Source organism: Astatotilapia calliptera, chromosome 22 (assembly GCF_900246225.1).
Source record: "Astatotilapia calliptera chromosome 22, fAstCal1.2, whole genome shotgun sequence".
NCBI lineage: Eukaryota > Metazoa > Chordata > Actinopteri > Cichliformes > Cichlidae > Astatotilapia > Astatotilapia calliptera.
This window is the reverse complement of record NC_039322.1, coordinates 33,394,907-33,416,984: the sequence shown is the minus strand read 5'-3', so window position 1 is coordinate 33,416,984 and position 22,078 is coordinate 33,394,907. Positions and strand designations below refer to the sequence as shown.

General features: G+C 39.6%; 1 protein-coding gene across 4 annotated transcripts in view; it reads left to right on the top strand.

Annotated features, from left to right (window-relative positions):
• Positions 1-22,078, top strand: part of LOC113014142 (retinoic acid receptor beta) — a 192,781-nt gene that overhangs the window by 89,110 nt on the left and 81,593 nt on the right. For all 4 annotated transcript variants that reach the window (XM_026155468.1, XM_026155469.1, XM_026155466.1 and 1 more), the window contains one exon: positions 2,858-3,006. In XM_026155468.1, coding sequence (XP_026011253.1) covers positions 2,858-3,006 — 149 coding nt within the window. The remainder of the gene's footprint in view (positions 1-2,857; positions 3,007-22,078) is intronic.

The following is a 22,078-nucleotide window of genomic DNA, read 5'->3' as shown; positions in this document are numbered from 1 at the left end:
TCTTTGCCAAAACACTCACAGGTTCGCCTTGCTTGACCATTTCATCGCCTCAGCTATCGCTACTCATCCAAGGTCTCAAACGGCAGACACCCTCTGCAACCCCACGGGTGCAACTCAATTCAATTACACTATAAAAATGCAGTCGAATTGAACATATGAGTCTTATAAGTTACAAATGAAATGAAATTCTCAGCTGTTGGTAACAATCTATCCAATCCACAGATGCAATGAAATCAAAACATGGATGTCCATGGGTTAAGTTATGAGAAATGACATAGGGAAATAGTCTTTAACATGCTTACTGAAATATATTTAATACTTTGTGTTGGTGGGGACAGCTTCAAGATACGTGAAGAAACTTTGCATGCATCAGGTGTGGTTGTGGCCCAATTTTCAACTGTTCTGATAATTCTTTATACTCCTCTGTCTAAAATCTTGCGGGGGGCATCTAATTGTGGTTTATGGTGAAATGATGATCTTTCCACTTCCAGATTATGGCCCCAACAGTGCTCACAGGAGCCAGTGGCATCAGTAGTTTTTGCAACAATAAGGTTATGAAGGTCTTGAGAGAGCTCATTGTTTTTACCCATCATGAGATGTTTCTTGTGTGACATGTTGGTAATGACACGTTTTTATTGGCCATCAGTTGGGACTGAACCAGCTGATATTAATTTGCATGACTGCTTTCTAATTACTGATAGATTTCTGCTGGTGTCATGACTGTCCATGCCTTTTTGCACCTTGCCTTCTTCATGTGTTCAATAGTTTTCCCCTGTTTTATTTCTTATTAATACACAAAACTTATGGACATCTATGGTTAGATTTCTGTGCATGTGCGATTTGGATTTTTTGTTACCGAAATCTGGTAATAATGTCAATAGCACCTGTTATGGGCTGGTGATTTGTTACACAAGACACACACATTGTGCTGAACAGACAACATTATTACAATTTATTCTGTCTGATATTCTCATATCATGTAAGTACAAGTATCTAGAGATTTGGACAAAATAGACCACCTGAAAATCAGCAAAAAAATTGTTCAGCGTAGTATGACTAGTTATAACTTGTATAGACATGCTGCCACACAGTAGAATGATGTATGTAAGACAACTGCATTAATGCATTATTCCAAGTATCTATATGTATTATCTGTGGTTTGGTTATATGAGCGAATTTTGCAAAAAAATGGAGATAGAAAGTTCAAAATTCTTCCTTAAATAATTTCCAACCCAGGCTGGTCTTTAACTCATACTGTAAATATATAAGAGCATGCACAAGTGTCTGTTTTCTTGATCCTCCTTTATCAAGTGGCTTTGTGTGTCAGACCACTGGCTCATCTCCAGCAGATTGTCTCAACGAACATCTGCTTTATGTGCAAATGTTTTAACCTGCTCTCTGCCAGCTTCACAGGGAAACCATCTGGAGCATTGGAAGCAATGAAATGAAAATCAGTGCTTGTCTCTCTGTCCTTACCAAGTTGGAAGTGCATTGTACATTGGCACTATAAAAATGCAATTGAATTGAATAAAGTAATAGTAAAATGCCCAAATATAAATAGTCAAGAGTACAGCTAAATATAAATACCCCAAATTGTATAATTTTGAATAACCTTGTAATTTGTAAGTAAACGGTGAGTGTGATGGAAGATCAGATTAAATCACCAGGGAATTCCATACAGGGACAAGGGTCCAGTAATTATAAGAGCTGGTCTCTCAAGATTGGTAATTGGGTTTACCCTGATGAACTACAGAAGAATGTAATCTTATCTGCTGGATGGAATGCTTCCCATTTCTATGTAGAAAGGTTGTGTATGTGTGTGGACAGCTGCTTGGTCTCTACAATCATCATGGTTTTGGTGCATTTTTATTGATGGTGCTAAATTCTCTCTTGTAGCATTGTTAGTGGTATTTTATCTGCATGTTACATGCACATCTCCCATAAACACTGCTGTTTAATGATTAATGCTTAACATTTATTTTATAGCCATCTCTTTTCTGTGTGTGCTCAGCTAATTTACTGGACCCTCCTTCATAATTATCTGAAAATGAAATAATATTTTGGAGTAAATTAGATGGATGTTTCCAAGAAAGGCCTATGCTGTTTGTTAATTGTAATAAGAGGAATTTGTTAACAAGTGTCTGTTTGGTGGATTCAAGTTTGACTAAAATAAAATGGGAAATTTAACTTGGATTGAACCAAAAGAACTTCCTATTTTTTCACTATTCTGGTTGTAAATCCTTGTAACCCGTTTTAGTCCTGGTTTTCAGTACACAGTGAACATCATGTATCAGTTAGGAGGTTTCTGTTCACATACGCACGTTGGTTGGAAAGATATTCATGAATATGAGCTTCAGTAACTTATAAGAAATTAAGTACAAATACGAGCAGTGCCTATTTCTTATTGTAGTAGACAATTAGTTTTTTATTCTAAAACAATAGTGACTTTTACTCAGTTGTATCACCAAAATCATTTCAAATATCTTCATTTGGTTATACTTCATCAAGCAATTTGATAAATGGTTATATTTTCTAGATCAAAGACTTGGCTGAGAAGGTAATTTAAATGAAAATGAACCATCCCTGGAAATGCATTAAGCATTTTGACCAAGCAACACACACAAACTAATCATGAGAAATACTCGAAAGCAGAATGTGATGTATAAAAGTTTATATGTGGAATTTGTAGCTAATGTTTTCTCTCTGTACCCAAAGAACCTAATTGTAGTGAGACCAGTTTAGTTTCCTGTAGGTTAAAATTTAAAGTTCTTTTCTAGTTCCAAATTGTTCAATTATTTTAGTTATTTTAGCAGAACAACCTTCTTCATCTCCTTCTTTTTGTTTGCAATCCCTGCAGCCATCGAAACACAGAGCACCAGTTCTGAGGAACTTGTCCCCAGCCCACCATCCCCACCACCCCCTCCTAGGGTGTACAAGCCCTGCTTCGTCTGCCAGGACAAATCCTCTGGATACCACTATGGTGTCAGTGCCTGCGAGGGCTGCAAGGTAGGACTCTTGTACTTTGTCACACAAAGTAATGAGCTTTTTTGTTTCTCTGCCATGCTGAGACCAGGGTTGTTTTTGCTGAAGAGGATTACACACAATTGCCTTTGTTTTTGCCTTTTGAGAACCTTGTGATGGAATTTTTGTTTCTTAATTGTTAACTTTTAAACCTATTTTTTCCATTGTGGGTGCCATGTTGCCTCGTAAGTAACAGCAAGACTGAGAGACAATGATACAGTGCTATGAAAAGAAAGTATTTGCCCCCTTCCTATTTTTTTTTATTAAAATATTTATTTTCTCTTTTCTTTGTGCACATTTGTTTCAGATCATCAAACAAAGTTTCATGATAGACAAAGATAACCTGAGTAAATAAAAAATGCAATGATTTTTTTGTTAAGTGAAAAAAACTACCCAGGACTACCTGGCCCTATGTGAAAAAGCAATGGTCCCTTAAGTGATTGTGCCACTCTTGGCAGCACGAACTGCAGTCAAGCATTTGCAGTAACTGGACATTGTTTTATTTCTGCCACATTTGAGGGTTTTCAATACAACTTGTTTAAGGTCATGTCTAGGCAACTCCAAAGCCTTTAAGAGGTGGATTCGCTGGTGTGATGTGTTCATGCTCCTGCTGTATAACCAACCCAAGCACGCGTAAGTCTTTGAGGAGTTTCTGGTAGAGAGCAGAATTCATGGTTCCATCACTTATGGCTAGTTGTTTAGGCCCTGTCCCAAATCATCATGCTACCACCACCATGTTTGACTCTTAGTGTAATGTTCTTTTATGGTATGCTATGGTCATTTTATTCCTGATAGAATGGGATTCAAACTTCCAAAAAGCTGCTGTTGTCTTTTCAGTCCACAGACAATTTTCCCAAACGTCTTAGAGATTATCAAGATTTTTTTCTTGATTCAAATGTGCGACAGCAATGGTTTTCACCTTGGAATTCTGTCAATATCCCAGTCTCTTTCTTCTTGCTGAATCGTGAACGATGACTGTGACTGCTTAACTGAGACTGAGGCCCTTGGATGTTGTTTTGGTTCTTTTGTGAGCTCCTGGAGGAGCTGTTGATTTGCTATTTGAGCTCTTTGTTTTTAGGACAACGACTCCTGGGAAGATTCAACACTATTCCACATTTTCTCCATTGTCAGATAATAACTATCGTGCTGGTTCGCTCGAATCCCCAAACCTTCTAAATGGCATTCCAGATGTCAGTGACTTTGTTTCTCCTCTGTTCTTTCGTTTCTTTAGATCATAGCGGGATGTGTTTTGCTTTTTGTGCTTTTTGAGGGAACCACCTGACTTTGTCTGAATGTATTCCTTGATTCAACAGGTCAGGCCTCGGTGTTTCCAAATTATGGTCGCGTCCAAATTCATGGGCTGCTTCCTCCTGAGGCCGCATTTGTAGACCGATTACGTCACAGCGACGCGCCGAAGGCTGTCCAAAGTCGTAGACTCCTCCGAATGCAGCCGACAAATGCATCCTTCATTTCCCCGAATTTGAAGGATGGGTCGGGTGTGTCCTTTGTGGCCCACCATATCCCAGAATTCATAGCGCGGCCCAGACAAAAAAAAGTTTCCGGCAATGGCGGCCGCTACTAAGTTTTAAAATTACTCTTACTAATCTTTCTGGGTCACAAAATAAACTTTTAACATATTTTCAGGTGAGAAAGTAGCTGTGTAAACATCAAATATCTGCTCGGTTTATCAAGATATCGCATATTTGCAAAAGTGTGCCGACGTTTTCGGAGACGTCTGCTACCCACCAGCTCGATAGCTAGCCAAGAGCTCGAGGGTCACTGAAGCCGCCGAGAACGGCACAACTCCCAGCACATCATTTTCAGATCACCGCAGACTTTTGCTACTCAGGTTAAACGTAATATATAAGTCACTTAGACAACCTAAAAATGTTATTGTTGGGCTTTTTATGCACTCCATACTGTACAGTAACGCCACTGTTTTGCACATGTCTCACTCTGTATATTTTATTTTATATATTTTATTTATTGTTTACTCTATTTAATTTGTAAAATATGTGTACACACACACACACACACGTAGAAAAATATTTAGTATACACATCCAGAAATGCATATACTATTATATATTGTACATATATTTATTAGTTTCAGATGTAGCCATTCTTGTATTTTGCTTGTTTACATTATTGTATTTTGCACAACTCTGTTGCTTGTGAAGCTCGCACACAAGAATTTCACTCACATGTGCTGTACCAATGTACCTGCACATGTGATGTGACAATAAAAGTGATTTGATTTGATTTGATTTGATTTGATTTTTCAGTGTTTTATTTGTTCGTGAGTAAATTGGTTTGGCTGAGATTAAAGTTATTAGATTAGATTAGATAAAATAAAACTTTATTAATACATTGGGTGGGTTCCTCCTTGGTTTTCACACAGCTGACTAAACTTCAAATAGACTACTGATTAAACAGAAGTGTGAGATGCTCGAGAATTTACTCCAGTGTCCTGTTATATTTTAGATAGCACGGAGCAGACGGCCGAGTTTATTAAACTCCACCGAGACAGCGGTGACCCGACCTTCTGAGGATCCGGCCCACGTAGACCGCGAAGGCCGGTTCCTCAGGAGGATGCAGCCCGTGAATTTGGACAGGACCTATGTGGTTAATCAAAGTTAATTTGTGATTTAACAAATGTGTGAAAAAAATAATTTCTGTAGTGTATAGATTTTTAGTTTTGTTTATGTTGGTTTTCAAAGCCTTAAACGCCATGAAGTAATTTTTTTATATATCTGCATGAATAAAAAGATGTTAAGTGAGAAAATCTGATTGTTTTCCTAATTTGAGTCTACCACTCCTTTGTTACACAAGTGTATTCGTGCCCCGTCTCTGTCTGCCACTGTTCTACTTTTAGAAACTCCTCCCAACATTGGCTCTGGCAGCAGTTTCATATCTGTTGCTAGGCAACTGCTCACACCTGCATGCAGATAGACACGTATACAAACAATATTCAGTAGGCCTGTGTGGAGTTTGGTGTGCTTCTTTAACGTTTTTAATGGATTGGTGTACAGTACTGTTAGTAGGAGCAGTAACAGAGTAATATAATAATATTTTCTGAGGAATCCACATGTATTTGTTGAAGGTGGGCTGTACTATTTCTTGTCAAGTTCTGCAGTTTTCCTTTCCATGCAGTCCAACTACGTGATGACCTCTCCCCCTCCTCTCTTTGTAACTGAAGCAGTGGTATGAGAAGGATTTTTGGACTTAGAGAGGCGGTGATCCAACATGTCCTCATCCCAATGTGTAACATACCGACGACAGTGAGAAATCGTCGGTTACGCGCTGGGAATGATAACTCTCTGGGTCAAACTAAGTGCTGTGTAGGCTCCTATTACATCTATGTCTCATCATAAAGATCTGTCATGACCTCTGACCTTCTTGCTGTGACCTTGATTTAAGGAAAGCTCACATTAAGTGCAGCATCACACAAGAAGTATGGAAAACAAGAAGAAACAAAAGAAAAGAAAATCAGGAATGGAGCATATCCTTTTTCACAGTGTTACTAACTCTGATGTTAAAGATGTTAAAATCATGGCCGCATGTTTTGGGGGGTTTTTGTATTCTATTTGTTACAATGAATCTTTCTGTCTCAGTGACAAAAGCTTTTTTCCCTGCAGTGCATGGGGCAAGCCCCCTCTTATAGGCTGGTGCAACAAGCATGCAGTACAGCTGCAGGCTTCAGGCCAACAAAGAAGATGTTTTACTGCTCAGTGAATGTGCCAGTTAGAGCCACAGATACAGTCAAAAGCAGACAGTGGGAGATTCTGTGTGTAGGCCCGGTGGAGAAATGTTTGAGTAAACTTTTAAAAGTCTTCTATGAAATCTGGGAAACAGACACTATCTCTACTTTTAAGATTGGGCTTCAAACTTTTCTTTTTGATAAAGCATATAGTTAGTGCTGGATCAGGTGACCCTGAATCCTCCCTTAGCTATGCTGCAATAGACTTAGGCTGCTGGGCACTTCCCATAATCCACTGAGTATTTCTTCGCACACCTTTTTCATTCACCATGTATTGTGTATACACTAGTGGTGCAACGGATCATGGTTGATCCGATATCCGAACCGATATCGGATCAACTCCACGGTTCGGCACGCACGTGATCCGAAGAAAAAGAAAAAAAGTATCTGTATGGTGGCGTGGTGGGTCTGTCAAGCGATAGCTATGGTCAGCGCTAGAGGTCCAAGTGGAGGAGCAGAGGAGTTTGCGGCATTTAAGCAGCCCTTTGGTGCCCAGTCCGACCGGGCTAAAGCTATTACAGAAGCTACTGGGTGTTTAGCTGCAGATGGGAGGCCGTATTCTGTTGTGAAAAACAAGGGGTTTAAACTATGATGAACGTGCTTGAGCCACGCTATGATATCTCGTTGCGCGTCCGCTTCAGTGACAAGATCGTTCCAAGCATGTATGAGCAGGAGAAGTTTAAAGTTATGGCTGAACTGTCCCAGGCATCTTCTGTTGCCCAACTACGACCTCCAGGGCAACGGAAAGCCACGTGACCGTGACCGCTCGTTATATCACAGCGGAGTGGTAGATACAAAGCCCTGCACTGCCCTATAGATTACATTAGATTAGATGAAACTTTATTTATCCCTCGCGTGGGTTCCTCCAGGAAATTCAGTTTCCAGTAGCACAGCACCGACAGAAGTTACAGAATGTGAGCAGAAATATACCACATATGCATTTATAAATACAGAGAATACAAAAGGGATAAATAGAATAAATAGGAATAAGAATACAAGGGAACGGCACATTTCAAGTATTGTGAGTCTATTACACCTTTGGATATTAACAAAAACTATTGCACAGTGAAGAGGCACTACAGCTACTTGTTCCCCCTCCTTTGTCCCTGTTTCCCCTCCCTCTCCCCTCCAGAGAGGAGTTAAACAGTTTGATGGCGTGTGGGACTTTTTAAGTCTGCTGGTCCTTGACTTTGGGCGAAGCAACCTGTCACTGAACAGACTCCTCTTGTTTATGGCCGTGTGCAGAGGATGCAGAGGCTGCCCAACATGGTCCATAATGTCCATATTGCACCTTAATTTGTTTTTATATAAGTGTGTGGAATGAGTCTTCAGTTGAATGGTTTTTAATAGGCAAAAAAATACTTAAATAAGTAAATGGCGAGTTGAAATTTTGTCTTTTTTTTCTATTTTTAAGGATCTGAAAATTGATCCGATCCGTGACTTAAAACCGTGATCCGATCCGAACCGTGAGATTTTTGATCCGTTGCACCGCTAGTATACACCATTCTGAATTTATTTACTTGATCTTATTAATCGCTGACCCTCTTCCACAGTGTGTGTTTGGCCTTGTCTTCCTACCCTCACTTGAAAATTGGTTGGGCCAGATGGCCACCCATCCCTGAGGCTGGTTCTCCTGGAAATTTTTTCCTGTTAAAAGAGAGTTTTTCCTTCCCATTGTCACCAGGTGCTTACACAAAGGGAGTCTTTTGACTGTTGGGGTTTCTCTCTGTTGCTGTAGGGTCTTTACTTTACAATATAAAACCCATTGAGGCAACTTTCCTTTTGATTTTGGTGCTATGTAAATAAAGTTGAATTGTGTTGAAATTGTCACAACAGCCCTGTACATGCTCTCCTTCTCCTTTCTCCTTCCAAAGATTACAAAGTATATTTTAGGTGAATTGATTTTTGTTAGAATTATTATTATTATTAGTTGTAGTAATAGTACAAAAACAGAATTTTATTGCATTCTGTTTTTGCTTTGCTCCTACTAAATTTCTTACAGTTAAAGTCTAAATTGTGGACATTTACTTTTTAACCCTTTGTGAAACATTAAAGGTAACAACAGAGTATTAATCCATTTTAGTGTGAATAGCTGGTCCAGTTATTACCAGGTGCCCCGATCTAGGGGGGAGCTACGGAAACAGGTGTGGGTGATAGATACTGGGCTTGCAAGGCTACTCAGGTTCCCAGCTTTTATTAGAGCAGGCTGGGTAGACACCTGGGAGAGAGAGATAATTAGAACTGGGCGAGTCCCCTCACCCATCCATTGGCTCTATTAACTCTGCATTACCTGCTGGGTAATACTCATAGGGTCAGATCAGGGTTAGTTCAAAACAAGAGCCGATCCAGACTTGCTGCATTGGGGTGCTTGTCCCACCAGATCAGACACCACATTTCTTAATGTTGTCTGTGATCTTCCTCTTTTCCTCTTACCTGGCAGCTCCATATTCAACATCATTTTCTAACACATCCACCGTCCCTTCTCCACACATGTCCAAACCATCTCAGCCATGCAGGAAAAAGATCCAGTATTAAAACCTGAAGCAGCTTAGGTCCTCAGCTAAGACAATATCTTCATTTGACACCTGTTCACTGTTGATGTCATGTATGTGCACATGTTTCAGTGTTACTCTCAGACTAATGTTCAGTGGACAGAAAAGGTTGTTGGTGCAGGATAGGCTGCACACCCATCTCTAAGGTTTATAGAGATTGGTCAGAAAAAAGAAAAATATGCAGTGAGTAGCAGTTTTCTGGGCGGAAATGACTTGTGCATGCCAGAGGTCAGAGGGGAATGCACTGTTTATTAAAACAAATGGTTGCAAATGTCCTTGGTGATATTGGTAACATGAGATGGTACAAGCAGTCCATTAAAGTCACGCATGTAGTCCAGTTCAATCAGGAAGTCCATAGCTACAGTTGCAAGGTTTGCTGTGTCTCTAAGCACAGTGTGGTAGAAACAGTAGGAGGCAACTACACAAGGAGAACAGGAAGAACAGGGCAGGAACGATCTTCATGTTATATGTTAGAACTTCTGATGTCTAGATTTTTAATCATACTGATTATTTCGTAGTTTACGTAACTGCAAGTTATAGTTTGAGAATATTTCTAATAACAGGTGTCAGTTAATTCGTTGTTAAAACTTTTACACTACATTTTAACACCAGACCAATGAACATGTGTGGGAAAACAACGTTAATAGATGGTGGTTGTCCTTCTTGCAGTGTGTGATTGTGTTATAACTGAGTCAGTGTGTTGCTCTGTCATGGCAGGGCTACTGTGTTAGCAGAGCTGATTTGAATTGTTAAAATCGGGTGCAGGCATATGGGCTTCCAGAAGCACATGCATATGCAAAAGATGACAATGTCTTCTGTATTGACCCAAAGTCACATTCAGTCACTCCTTACACTCCCTGCTGAGAAGGGACATGTCCTTCTGAAACTGAAGGTGAAATATCTACAACTTTCCAAGAGTGTTAAAGTGCCGACTGTCAGTTTTCCTTTACATGCAAACCCTTATGTTTAGAAATGTGAGCCCTTTTATTTATAATCAAGTACCACGTCCTTTTCATGGAACAAGAATCTTTAAAGGATGGTCACAGAAAAGGAAATAGGTGCAACACATGTTGTAATTACCGTGTCACATAGGAAAACAACAGTTTCTGTTGAAGTAGTTAAAGAACTATTTACATATGAAGAGAATATTTAGAGTTTTCAAAAGTAGAATGGGAGGCAGAGCTTTAAGCTATCAGCCCCCTCTGCTGTAGAGCAATCTCCTAGTTTAGATTTGGGAGAAAGACACCCTCTCTACTTTAGAGGCATTAAACCTTCAGGTGATCCTGAACCATCCCTTAGTGGTGGGTGCTTTTATTCTGTCTCTATTTAATATGTTTACCTTTTTTATATTTTCATACAGTGTTGAGCTAGCAAAATGTTGTTCTTTGCACACTCAGTGTAGTAAAACAGTTCTTCCACCCTTTCCTACTCAGTTTTCCCTAACGTTCCTTGGAATGCTCTTGAAGTTCTGCCTGAGGTGGGAGTTAAAGATCTCACGAACTGGGGCCTCTGTCAGGCGCCCTCAGCTCACCTTCACAATACATTTACTGAAGGTTTGCCAGGTCTGTCCAGCATCCTCCGCTGCCACCTGATCCAACTTATCACCAGGTGGTGATCAGGTGATAGCTCGGCTCGTCTCTTCACCTGAGTGTCCAGAACATACGGCTGCAGATCAGATGAAACAATTACACAGTTGTGGACCTGGGTGTCCTGGTGGCACATGCATTTATGGAGAGTCTCATGATTTAACATAGTCTTCATTGTGGATATTAGTTCAAATTGTATTAATATTAATAATATATAGTTATTAATATTAGTTCAAATGTCAAATATGTATTTTTCATGAAATGTTATCTTGACTTTCATTGTATTAATTGTAAGAATCAAAGCCTAGATAAATAAATCCTAAGACACAAATATGACCAGTGAACACAACAGTTAAATCAGACCGGATGTATTCTCAGTTCGCCATAAAGAAAGATGGGTTGAACTTGTAAATGCGTCATGAGTGCTGACAGGTGTTTGGGGATGAAGGTCAAGGTCAAGGTAACTTTATTTATACCCAAAGGCAAGGTAAATTTGCTTTACAGAAAAATGACAGCATTTGGCATCCCTTTAAAAACACACATACCTAGTAAATATATAAAGCTCACTGTGGCACATATATAGTAATTTTAATATTTCGAATCAAAAACAGTTCTTATTTAATTCAGTGACAGCAACAGGGACAAAGCTGTTTTTATAACGCTTTGTCCTGCATCTCGGAAATAGAAACCTCCGTCCTGAGGGAAGAAGCTGAAATTCACCCCTTAGAGGATGGGAACCATTTTTAAGGATTGATAAAGCCATCCTCTGTACCTGCTCAGAGTACAGGGAGGCTAAACAAGACTGTGGCTCACCTATCGGACGACTGGACCATCTCACTATCTGATTTAGAGAGTTTTTCTCTGTGACAGAGGTCTGACCGAACCATGCCACCAAACAAAAGGATAAAACAGACTCAATAAAAGAACGATAAAACAAAGTTAAAATTTTTTGGTCATTGTGGAAAAGAACAAGTTTCCTAAGGCAATAAAGGTGCTGGTGACCCTTTGTACAAACTGATTTGCAATTTTGATCAAAGTTCAGTTTTTCATTGATTATGGTCCCAAGATATTTATATGATTGTACTTGCTCTATTTTCTGACCGTTAATTAAAGTGACTCCGTGCCCATTGTGTTGTTTCCTAAAATCAACAACCATGTCTTTTGTTTTAGATATGTTCAGCTGGAGATAAGACTCCTCACACCACTGAACAAAGTCATCAATGACTGGACCGTGAATGAAGACAAAACTTTGAGTCGTTACACTGCTCACCCCGTCCCTTCTGTTTGTTGGGTTCTGGAGCGTCGACACAATAGGATGTTTGATGGAACTGGTTTGACAAGCGAGAGACCTTAACCTCATCTCTTTATGAACTCTCTCTGCTCTGTGTTTCACCTTCAAATCCACAGAAGGGAAGAACCTCACCCACAGCTATTTTAGATTTTTAGGTTCAAAGTTAGGACTCAGCTTACTATCGATTTTACTGGATGTATGCTGACTGACATGCCAGCGTGGCAAAACCCAGGAAACCCTCCAGGCTGACGCCTAAAATCGTATTCTTTCGTAAGTATAACAGGTGTTCACATTCATCCATCCATCCATACTCTTCCACTTATCCTTATCAGGGCGTCAGGTATGAGCTGGGATGATCAAAATCAATCTGTCTTTTAATTTCTTTACGTGGTCTTGAAGAATATTTCTTCAGTCTTTATGGAGGACACTCCAGAGGTCGTCTTTGGATGCTACAGTTTGAATCTATTTTGGCATACCTCAGCCTTTTTCTCCTATTTTCCCTCAAATGGCTTCTTGACAGCCAGCTTTCCACTGAAAACACTGCTGCTGATGCCATGGCAAACAATGAGAGATGCATTTCCCAGGTCTTGTGATGGGTCGATGCTGCATTTTTTCCTGCTTCTTGAAGACATGATTTTCAAATGCTACTTATCTGCATTAGAGTTTTTTCTAGGCATTCTGTTGTCTTCCCCTTTTCCAGTTTCCTCAATTTTCTTTAAGACACACTTCATGCCGTGCTAATATATGGCAAGTTTTTGGCTAATATCTCTTTTGGGACATATCTTGTTATTGCAAAAATACAATTGTATTCCCATTAAACTGTCTTATCTTTGGGATTTTCATACATTCAGCTAAAGAAATGGGAACAAAATATATGTTTTTGCAACAACAAATTGTTTTTTTCTGCCATTAAGTCAAGTGTGTTCTTTTATCCATCCATCCATCCATTAAATAATTCATATGTCAGTGTTCAGTGGTTCAACAAATGGTCAGGTAAACACTGGACTGAAAATAAATGAAAAAGAAGTTCAAAGAAAAATGTAGAATTATTGCCCGCGACCACTGTTGCACAGTACTATGAAACATTTATTTGTGTTGTAAACGTATATCTGAGGTACTGTGAGTGACACAAAACCCTGCTCTTTTCAGAGGGTGTTTTGCATATTGGGGTGGCTGTAGCTCAGGAAGTGCAGTAGTTTATCTAAGACTGGTGCTTTGAACCCTGGCTGCTCCATGCTCAGAGTATCCTTGGCCAAGATACTGAATCCCAGGCTGCTCTCCGATTTGTTCACTGGAGTTTAAATGTCAGATAGGCAACACCTAGGTGCAAAAAAGTGTTTGTGTCAATGGGTGAATGAAGCATGTTGTGTAAGTGCTTTGAGGAGAAAAATGCTTCAGAATAACCAATCCATATTTGTGGTTTTAGATATCCTGCTGACTAACAAACACATAAACAGGAGTGATGGATGGATGGATACATGTATATAAATGTGGTAACAATACTGCATCCGTGTATTTCTTTACCGATTTCGAATCAACACTCTTAAATCTGCTTATTAGTTAACTGTACACTGCTAATCAGTTGTGTTTGCTTTGGGGTTAATGAAAATAACAGGTGCACTAGGGGAACAACAATGAGACAAACAGGAATGGCTTTACAGCTGGAGACCACTGACACACTTTCCTTTTCTGTCTGTTTTTTTCACTAGCTTTGCATTTGGTCAAGGTCAGGGTTACTACTAGTAGCTTGAGGTGATAGAATAACCACCAGTAAGCCACTTGTGTAAATGTCTCTGACCAAGCAATCAGAAATATACTCCATGAGCGTGGCTGAGGGCCTGACATCCTCTAGTGGGTCCTGTGCTTATTATCTGGGACCGTAGTGCCCAATAAAGCACCAGGTCCAACACCGGCTGAGTACACATGGCAGACGTGAAAGGGTTATGTTACCTGTAACATCGTTCGCAGTGATTGGTTTGGTGGCGGGTTAGTGATGGTCTGGGGAGGCATATCCATGGATGGAAACAAAGACCTCTACAGGCTAGGCAACAGGACCCTGACTACCCACTGCTTCACTGAGTGAATGGGTCAAATGCAGAGAGAGTAATTTCCCCACAGGGATCAATAAAATATACATTATTATTATTATTATAATCTTTGACCCACTGTCAGACCTTAGACCGGCGGGTTCCTTATGTGGCTAGAGCAGGGGTAGGCAACCTTTTTGATGACGAGTGCCATCTAAAATTTCCTCAGAAGTCAATGTGCCATATAATTGCATTAGCAATAAATTTAATTACGATCTATATTAACAGCTGCTGTGCTGAGTGGACAGCTGCTGAAACATTTGAAGGGTCGGACTGTGGAAATTTCAACATCGTTTGAAAAAACTGACAGCTAGCAACGTCCCTCTCACCGGTAGGCTAAGTGATTTTTAGCCAATTACAAGTTGAATCTGGTAGTTTGGGGTTGTTAGCTAAGATCCCATCATTAAGAAGTGGTACAACTAATGTGTCTATGCGAGCTAATTTGCGATGTGCTCCGCTGGCCCGGCCATTTGCTTTTTAATGCACCTGCTCAGATTAATTCACTGCGTGTCGTGTCCAGGGCTGGACTGAGACATAAATGGGCATTTTGACTAGAGACCGGCCCACCCGGTATTTATAGGAAAAGCCATAAAGCCTTTGAATGAAAACAAACGCTGCTGTGACAGTGATGTACAGTCTTGTTGGTATATGTATGATTTCTATACATTTTACATCAGATAAAAACTTTGGTTGTAAGATTCAGATAATTATTTAATAAAAGCGAGAAATTTTAAATGAGAATCAGAAAGAAAAGTATTTCTTTGTGCCCCCCTCTCCCTGTTAATGCCCTACCTGCCCCCCTGGCAGCACTTTGCTAGACCCGCCCCTGCACAGTTACCAGCTGTCAGCTACTTAGAAAAGGATCCTGGTGTTATTTGTCTCTCAGAAACAGTTCATAACTTCAACTCATTCATGTCACCTAAAAGGTAAACCTGTTTCTCCATCACAGCTCTGATGATTCAGTAAGGACATCTCCTGGTTTCATCTTCATGTTTCCCTCTCACCACATATTCAAACCGACATCATGACCAGCAGCTTTCCAGCTGTGGCTCCAGCAAACATCCGCTGATACTAGAAATTAATATTAAATAAATTCTAACAACAGCTGATCAAGCTTAAACGTGCTGCTGTTGTTTAGCGCGACATCCGCTGGTTTCCTCTTTCGGCGCAAAGTGAGTGATAAACAAACAAGAGAGCCAATCAGCTGATCACTGATCAGTTTTCATGACTGAATTAGAGATGAAGAGGCAGCTGACAGCGTAAAGGCGCAGAATAAATCCAGCTTTGTATCTTTTTTCATCGTAGCTGAAGTTCGGGACAAACTGTGTTCCTTTTCAGCTCAATAGGAATCGCGTGACATTTTCTCTGAATACGGGACGACTCCATTTTTTACGGGACGGTTGGAAACTCTACTAACTAACCTTATGAATTAAATAAAGTTCACTATCAGTAAAATCATAGCACCCACCCAGCTGTATATAAACTCCATCATGCTAGCTAGTAATATCTAATATCTAATATCAGTAGTATATCTGACCCAGATAGACTGCAGGTCATAACTTCTTACCTGAAGTTCAGTTCACCTGACACTTGGACCACCCCAGCTCCGCCATATCCGACACCAAACAACTGAGTTATTCTTACACATCTGCCAGCATCTGGCCAGTCCAACATCTTTCATTGTTTATTAAATCGTTACTAAAAAAAAAAAATCATCATCGGCCCATAAAAATGAAAGATCACCATCGATGGCCAGTCCAGCTATGGTCGTGCCATCAGTTAACCCTTCGCGTGCCAACTGTGGCACGCGTGCCCAGGGTTGCCGACCCCTGGGCTAGAGTATGCAGGCACTTCCCGGAGGATGAAGGATATTTGACCCACACTTGCCTGACCTAAATCCAATAGAACATCTCTGGGACATCATGTTTTAGTCCAACTGACGCTGCCAGGAGCTCAGTGATATCCTGGGCCAGATGTGGGTGTGTCCCACGATAACATCTGTCATCTCATCAGGATCACGTCCTGATATTGCAAAACAGACTAGCCTGCTGCATCACTTTTTCACTTTGATTGGTGAGGTGTCTTTGAATTCATCAGACACTTGGGATCCCATGTGTTCTGAAGTACTCCTTTCTTATTATGACTGCTCTGCACTGCAGCCTCTTCTTCCAATTTCCTCTTTATATCATTATTTACTCCCTGCAGTCAGCTTCTGTAGCAGAATGGAGATGAAGAGGTCAGTTGTGTCAATAGTTTACTGCAGAGCCAAAAGAGGACATGAATCTGCTCGGGCCTTTCTCTGCCTGTCACCATAATCTCTCTCTTACAGTCTCTCTCACTCTGCGCTAACACACACTCCATAATGTGATTTGTCAACGTTGTATAACATACAATAAGCCCAGGCAGTAATAGAGAGGAAGAAATAAAATGGAGAAGGTCAAAATGTCAGAGCTGTGACAGGAAATAGATGCAGTGGTGTGAAAAAATGTTTGTCCCTTTTTTTGTCACACTTAAATATTTTAGATCATCAAACAAATGTAAATATTAGACAAACACAAGTAGACACAAAATGCAGTTTATAAAAGAAGGTGTTTATTGTTAAGGGGGGAAAAACCCAAACCTGACCTCAAACATTTAAGTGTAATAAACATTTACATTTTTACAAGACCGCATGATTTATCTCTCCTCTCCTTAGTGCAGCTCACTTCTTGTCTGCTCGATCTCTGGCACTGTGTGAGTACACACACAGGCTGAGACATTTATTCTGGTAACAACATAATGACATCAGGTCAGCTTCAAGCTAACAAGTTCTATAAAACAAAGAAAGAAACAGCAATCCTCCTTATATGTGACCAGTCTACAACAGCAAACACACTGTGAAAGAAATGAACTGCTGCTGGTTAACATATTTATAACAGGATATATCAGTAAAATAATGAAGTATGCATGGACATATCCTGAAGTGAAGTTTTTTTTAGGTCTTCCAACTTTCTCCCATAGTACATAGTACATAGTTCGGTTAATTGGTGATTATGGCCATTGGTGGGTATGTGAGCTGGATAAAGTGGTTATAGATAGTATGTAGAATATTCTGTGTGTATTTATGTGTGAATATGGGTCCTTCTCTCAGTGACCAGTAAGAATGAAAAATATATAAAATGCAGGTCCGTTTCTAATTCCTTTTAATGGGCAGCACAATAATAATGCATCCATCCATCCATCCATCATCCATCCATCCATCCATTCTCTTATAATAAATACTTGTTACTATTAATACAGAAGCTAACTGATTTCAAGGTGTAATTGCATCCTTATCAGAAAATTAAATCAAATTTACAGCGTTTAGTGGAACTGACCAAAAAACACAAGTCTTTCAAAATTAACTGCGTTTTGGTTTGCAAACAACATCTGTCAAGAAAAGAACCTAAACCATTTGATTGTACTTTCATTCCATATTCAAATATATTTTCAAGGTAAACATTTTTTTATTAATGAATTAATACAGTATTTTATATAATTTCATTTTAAATATGAAAAATATTATAATAGCCTTGAAATGGTATGGTCTAGTACACTTCGTTTCTTTGTGTTTCTCTGTGTAAAACAAACAATGCTGGAGCTGCTACAAAGTTTCAAAGATGATTCCTGCTAACTTTGTCCAAGTAAAGGTTTTAACGGTGATTAAACCCACAGACCTACAGTAATACATATGAATACATTAGATTCATATGTATAGGACTGTAGCTTTCACAGCATCTTTGATATTACTTGGATATGGTGGTTATTACTTTGGTAATTGCATAGTGATAACTTTACCACATTATTACGCTCCTGTTTTCCCCTTGTTACTGTACTATTACCCCTTTATTACTGAGCAGTAATAGAAAGTGTTACCATAATGTCTATATTTGCTAAAGTTACATGTGTCCTGGTGTCACATAATTGAGTTTGGTCATTATTTTGCGTTCATATCAATACTAATGTGGCAGAATGTTAAACCTACGATAGTCAATAATTTTCATACTAAAATACTAAAATGTCTCAAATAAGTCTATTGAGCTCAGACAGGAATTAGATCTTTGGTTGCTTTGGTTAGTGTACACTTTGTGGGTAGATTCTCATTAGGAGAGATATTTTTTTATATAAATTAATAACTAAAAGAACAAAATAAAATAAAAACTATCCTGTTCTTTACCTAACTAGAAGCGAATGGCAGACAAAGCTAAGAAATAAAATAAAAAACATATTTTTTGGAAATACATAGATTAGTTGGTTAGATGAATCTGAAAGTCTTTAAGATGTTTTATCAAAGTGGTAGGTGTGTAAAGGCATAATCTAAATTATTATCAGTTAGAATTACCTAGTAAGAAAAATTTTAATCTGTCACCACAACAAAAGTACCAAAAAGATTTGGCCTGTTATTGTAAAGAAGTACGTTGGACAGGTCGGCAATAGCTTTGAACACAAATAATCTAATCTAGTTTGAGTCTATGCAGAGTGTGTTTATGTGTAACTGAGCACAGCTGAGAGTGAGGTAGCCTAAAGATGGCTTCTGATCACTATTAGGGCCCTCGGCAGGTCCAGGCCGAAAGACAAGCCCAGAATGACCAGAACAGTAGGGCCACAGTGGGATGTCTGTGGGACCGGGTGATCTGAAACCTCTTTATTCTCTCTGTTGTCTTTTGATGGCTCACGCTTAGTCTCTGGTTCTCTGTTGCAGCTATTCAAAGCAGGCTGGGTGAGTCACACGGGTCCTCTGCCGAGGACTCCAATTAACTTTCTCTCCTTTTTCCTTCCTGCTCCTGTTCCCGTTGTATTTCTTGCTCTTTCTTTGATTTGACCCTTATTCGGTTTCCTGTCTCTACTGTATCTCCTGGTCTAATTACAGTTCTTGGATGCTCAGGTGGATAAATATGCTCTGATTGGGTTGGCAGGTGTGGTGTGGAGATAAATAGAAGAGCAGAGGCTGTGCCCTTTTTCTGTGTTAGTTAGTGACTGGTGATTTGTCTGTGCCTTATCTGTTTAAGTTTCGTGTTTTCCACACTAACAATGCAGGTCTTTGTGCTCGTGTACCTTTTCTGTCCTCTTGTTTTGTATTTTCAGTTGATATGGCTGATGAACAAAGACAATGACTTTGATGCACTGTACTTGTAATGTCAGGTTAATTTTACAGTGGCGGTAGGTGTTGATGTGATCGTGAATGGTTCTATGTAACTGATTTGAAATCCAGTCAAGGTTTACCTTGACTTCTGCCCAGTGGTAGCTGGGACAGGCTCTACAGAGTTATGATTATATGATTATAATATGATTATAATATGCCCATAACTTTAGGCAATTAGTTTGGAAGGGAATTAATTAAACTACACATTCTCAAAGCTGCAACAGTTCAAGGACCCAGTGGTTGGTGAACCCAGATGGTGTGTGTTCAGTAGAGTCTCAATATGGACCTTATGTGATCGTAAGCCTTAGATAGGCAACAACGTTTTGCATAATAGCTTTAAAGACATGAATAAAAACAAATTGCAGACTCAAATTTAGTTGAAGCTCTTCATTTTTGACCAAACATTGACCCCAGGTTAAAAACAACCACAGAAAGAACTCAAAGTGTTTAAAAGAAAACAGCTACAAAAAGGTGGCAATGCACTCTCTAGACAGCCACAGAAAAACACAACATAATTTCTTGTCTTCTTACTTTGAGCCAGCCACAGTCCGTCCCTAAAATCAGTGATGTGTGTCACCCCTACACACACACAAACCTCCCTTCTCATTTTTCAGGAACCCCCTGGGTCTCCAATCCCCTCACGTTTTCTGATAGCTGTAAGATGCTGACACGATTAAACATGAATCCTAATACACTGCTGTGCCTCTAATCCCAACAACCCACCCCCACTTATCCCTACCTCTTGACTGTACTGGATGCTCAAGCAACACAAAACACCATGGCCCAGTGAGGCAAGTGAGATAAACAGCCAGCTGAAGGTAGAACCAGTAAAATAAAGAACAAAAAAGGGAGAGTAAAAGATAAAGCAAGAGTAAATGAGAGGTTGCGCATGAGTGAGAGAAGGGAGAAGGGGTAGGCCAGGTGAGCAAGGGTTGGATTCTATCTAAATAATTTAATGGGCAGCACTTTCGTTTTTTAATCTGTAAATGAGAAGGCCTGAGATGTTGAGACCATGGCTGTGACACCCTATCCCTGGCCCATTAAAATAACAAGATGCTCGATACTGATCTTGGTTAAGGTGCAGTATATCAGTCCAGGGGGAAGTGGCCTTGTCTCCCAGGTGGCTGGGTCTCTGTCCCTTGTACTCAAAATTATTCATCTCTGCATGGCCTTATCTACCGAATAAAGAGAGCTCTGGTGTGAAGAGGGCCGTTATTGGCATTGCAAACACATTTACCTTTGGAGTGAGTGTTATTTATATCTGTTCAATCAAGCTTAAGGTGCAAGTTATGACATTAGAGCTAAGCTGTTTTTTACACAATAGAATTTTATGTTGCGAAGAAGCCGCTGTTAGTTTTTTGATTTATGGTTATTTCTGACACTGTGGATTCCTTCGGGTCAGTTTGGATCTTTCTGTGGTAACTTTGCATTTTGTGGAGATACTTCTTTGTGCTTTTGCAGCTATTTGTGTTCATTTTATGTTATTTGTTCTGGTTTCTTTGTATCCCCTTGTGGTAATAATACAGTTATTGTGGGGGGGGGGGGGGGGGAAGACTCTCTTTCTGTTAATTTTTCACTTTTAAAGTTGTTTTATGCCTTTTTTCGGTTGTTTTCATATGTTATAGTGCTCCTTTGGTGTATGTTTTTGATGTTTTTACAAAATTTCTATAGATGCGAACATGGCCATGGAATTTTTGAATTGTAAATGTCCTTTACAGTCTGCTGCACACGTTTCGGTGGTGCATGCAAAAAAAGATTTAAGATTATTTACTGACTCATTTTGGACGATTGCCTGAACAATATATGTAGGCGTGGGAATTTAACACGTTAATTGCGATTGATTAATTAATTTGAAAAAATTAACGTGTTTTAAAAAATAATGCATTTAATTGCACTTTGCATTCCAAGCAAGGGGGAACATTTGTCAATGCACGATTTTTTGGTATACTGATTACACTGATGCACACATCAGAGCTACAAAGAATCATAAGAAAGCGTGTTGCTTGGACTCATCGAGGCAAATTTCATTTCAAAAGACTACCCAACAGAAGCCTTGATAGAAGCGTGGTTTGCATACCACCGAAGCATTTAGATGTTACCGTGAGCACAGAAACTGTGGGAGCTGCCCAAACTTGATCAAATGACTGCCTTGATGACCAAAATTATTAAGTCAACGTCAGACAAACTTACAAATTCTCTTGCAAAATGGATTGCTCTGGACTGTAGACCACTATCACTGGTAGAAGATTGGGGGTTAGAAAATGTGCTACAGTTAGAGTCAGGTGATCCAACTTTCTTCAACTGCTGTGCTGAAAAACTATTTCAAATATAATTCAACAGCTTTATGACACTGAAAAGAAAGCAAAATGAGATGCATTACAGACAACCCTACTAATATGGAGGAATTACACCTAGAGCAAACAAGACTGGGGCAACGCAAAGAGCCACTCATACAGGATGTTTCCACACAGTGGAATTCAACACGGGATATGGTTTCTCTCTACTAAAGAATGAAGAGGCTGTTTTTGCTGCTTTAGACAAATAAAAGCACAAACTAGTCATTTTAACTCCATCACAGCTGGTAAAACTTCAAAAGCTGGCAACTGTTCCTGAGCCATGCA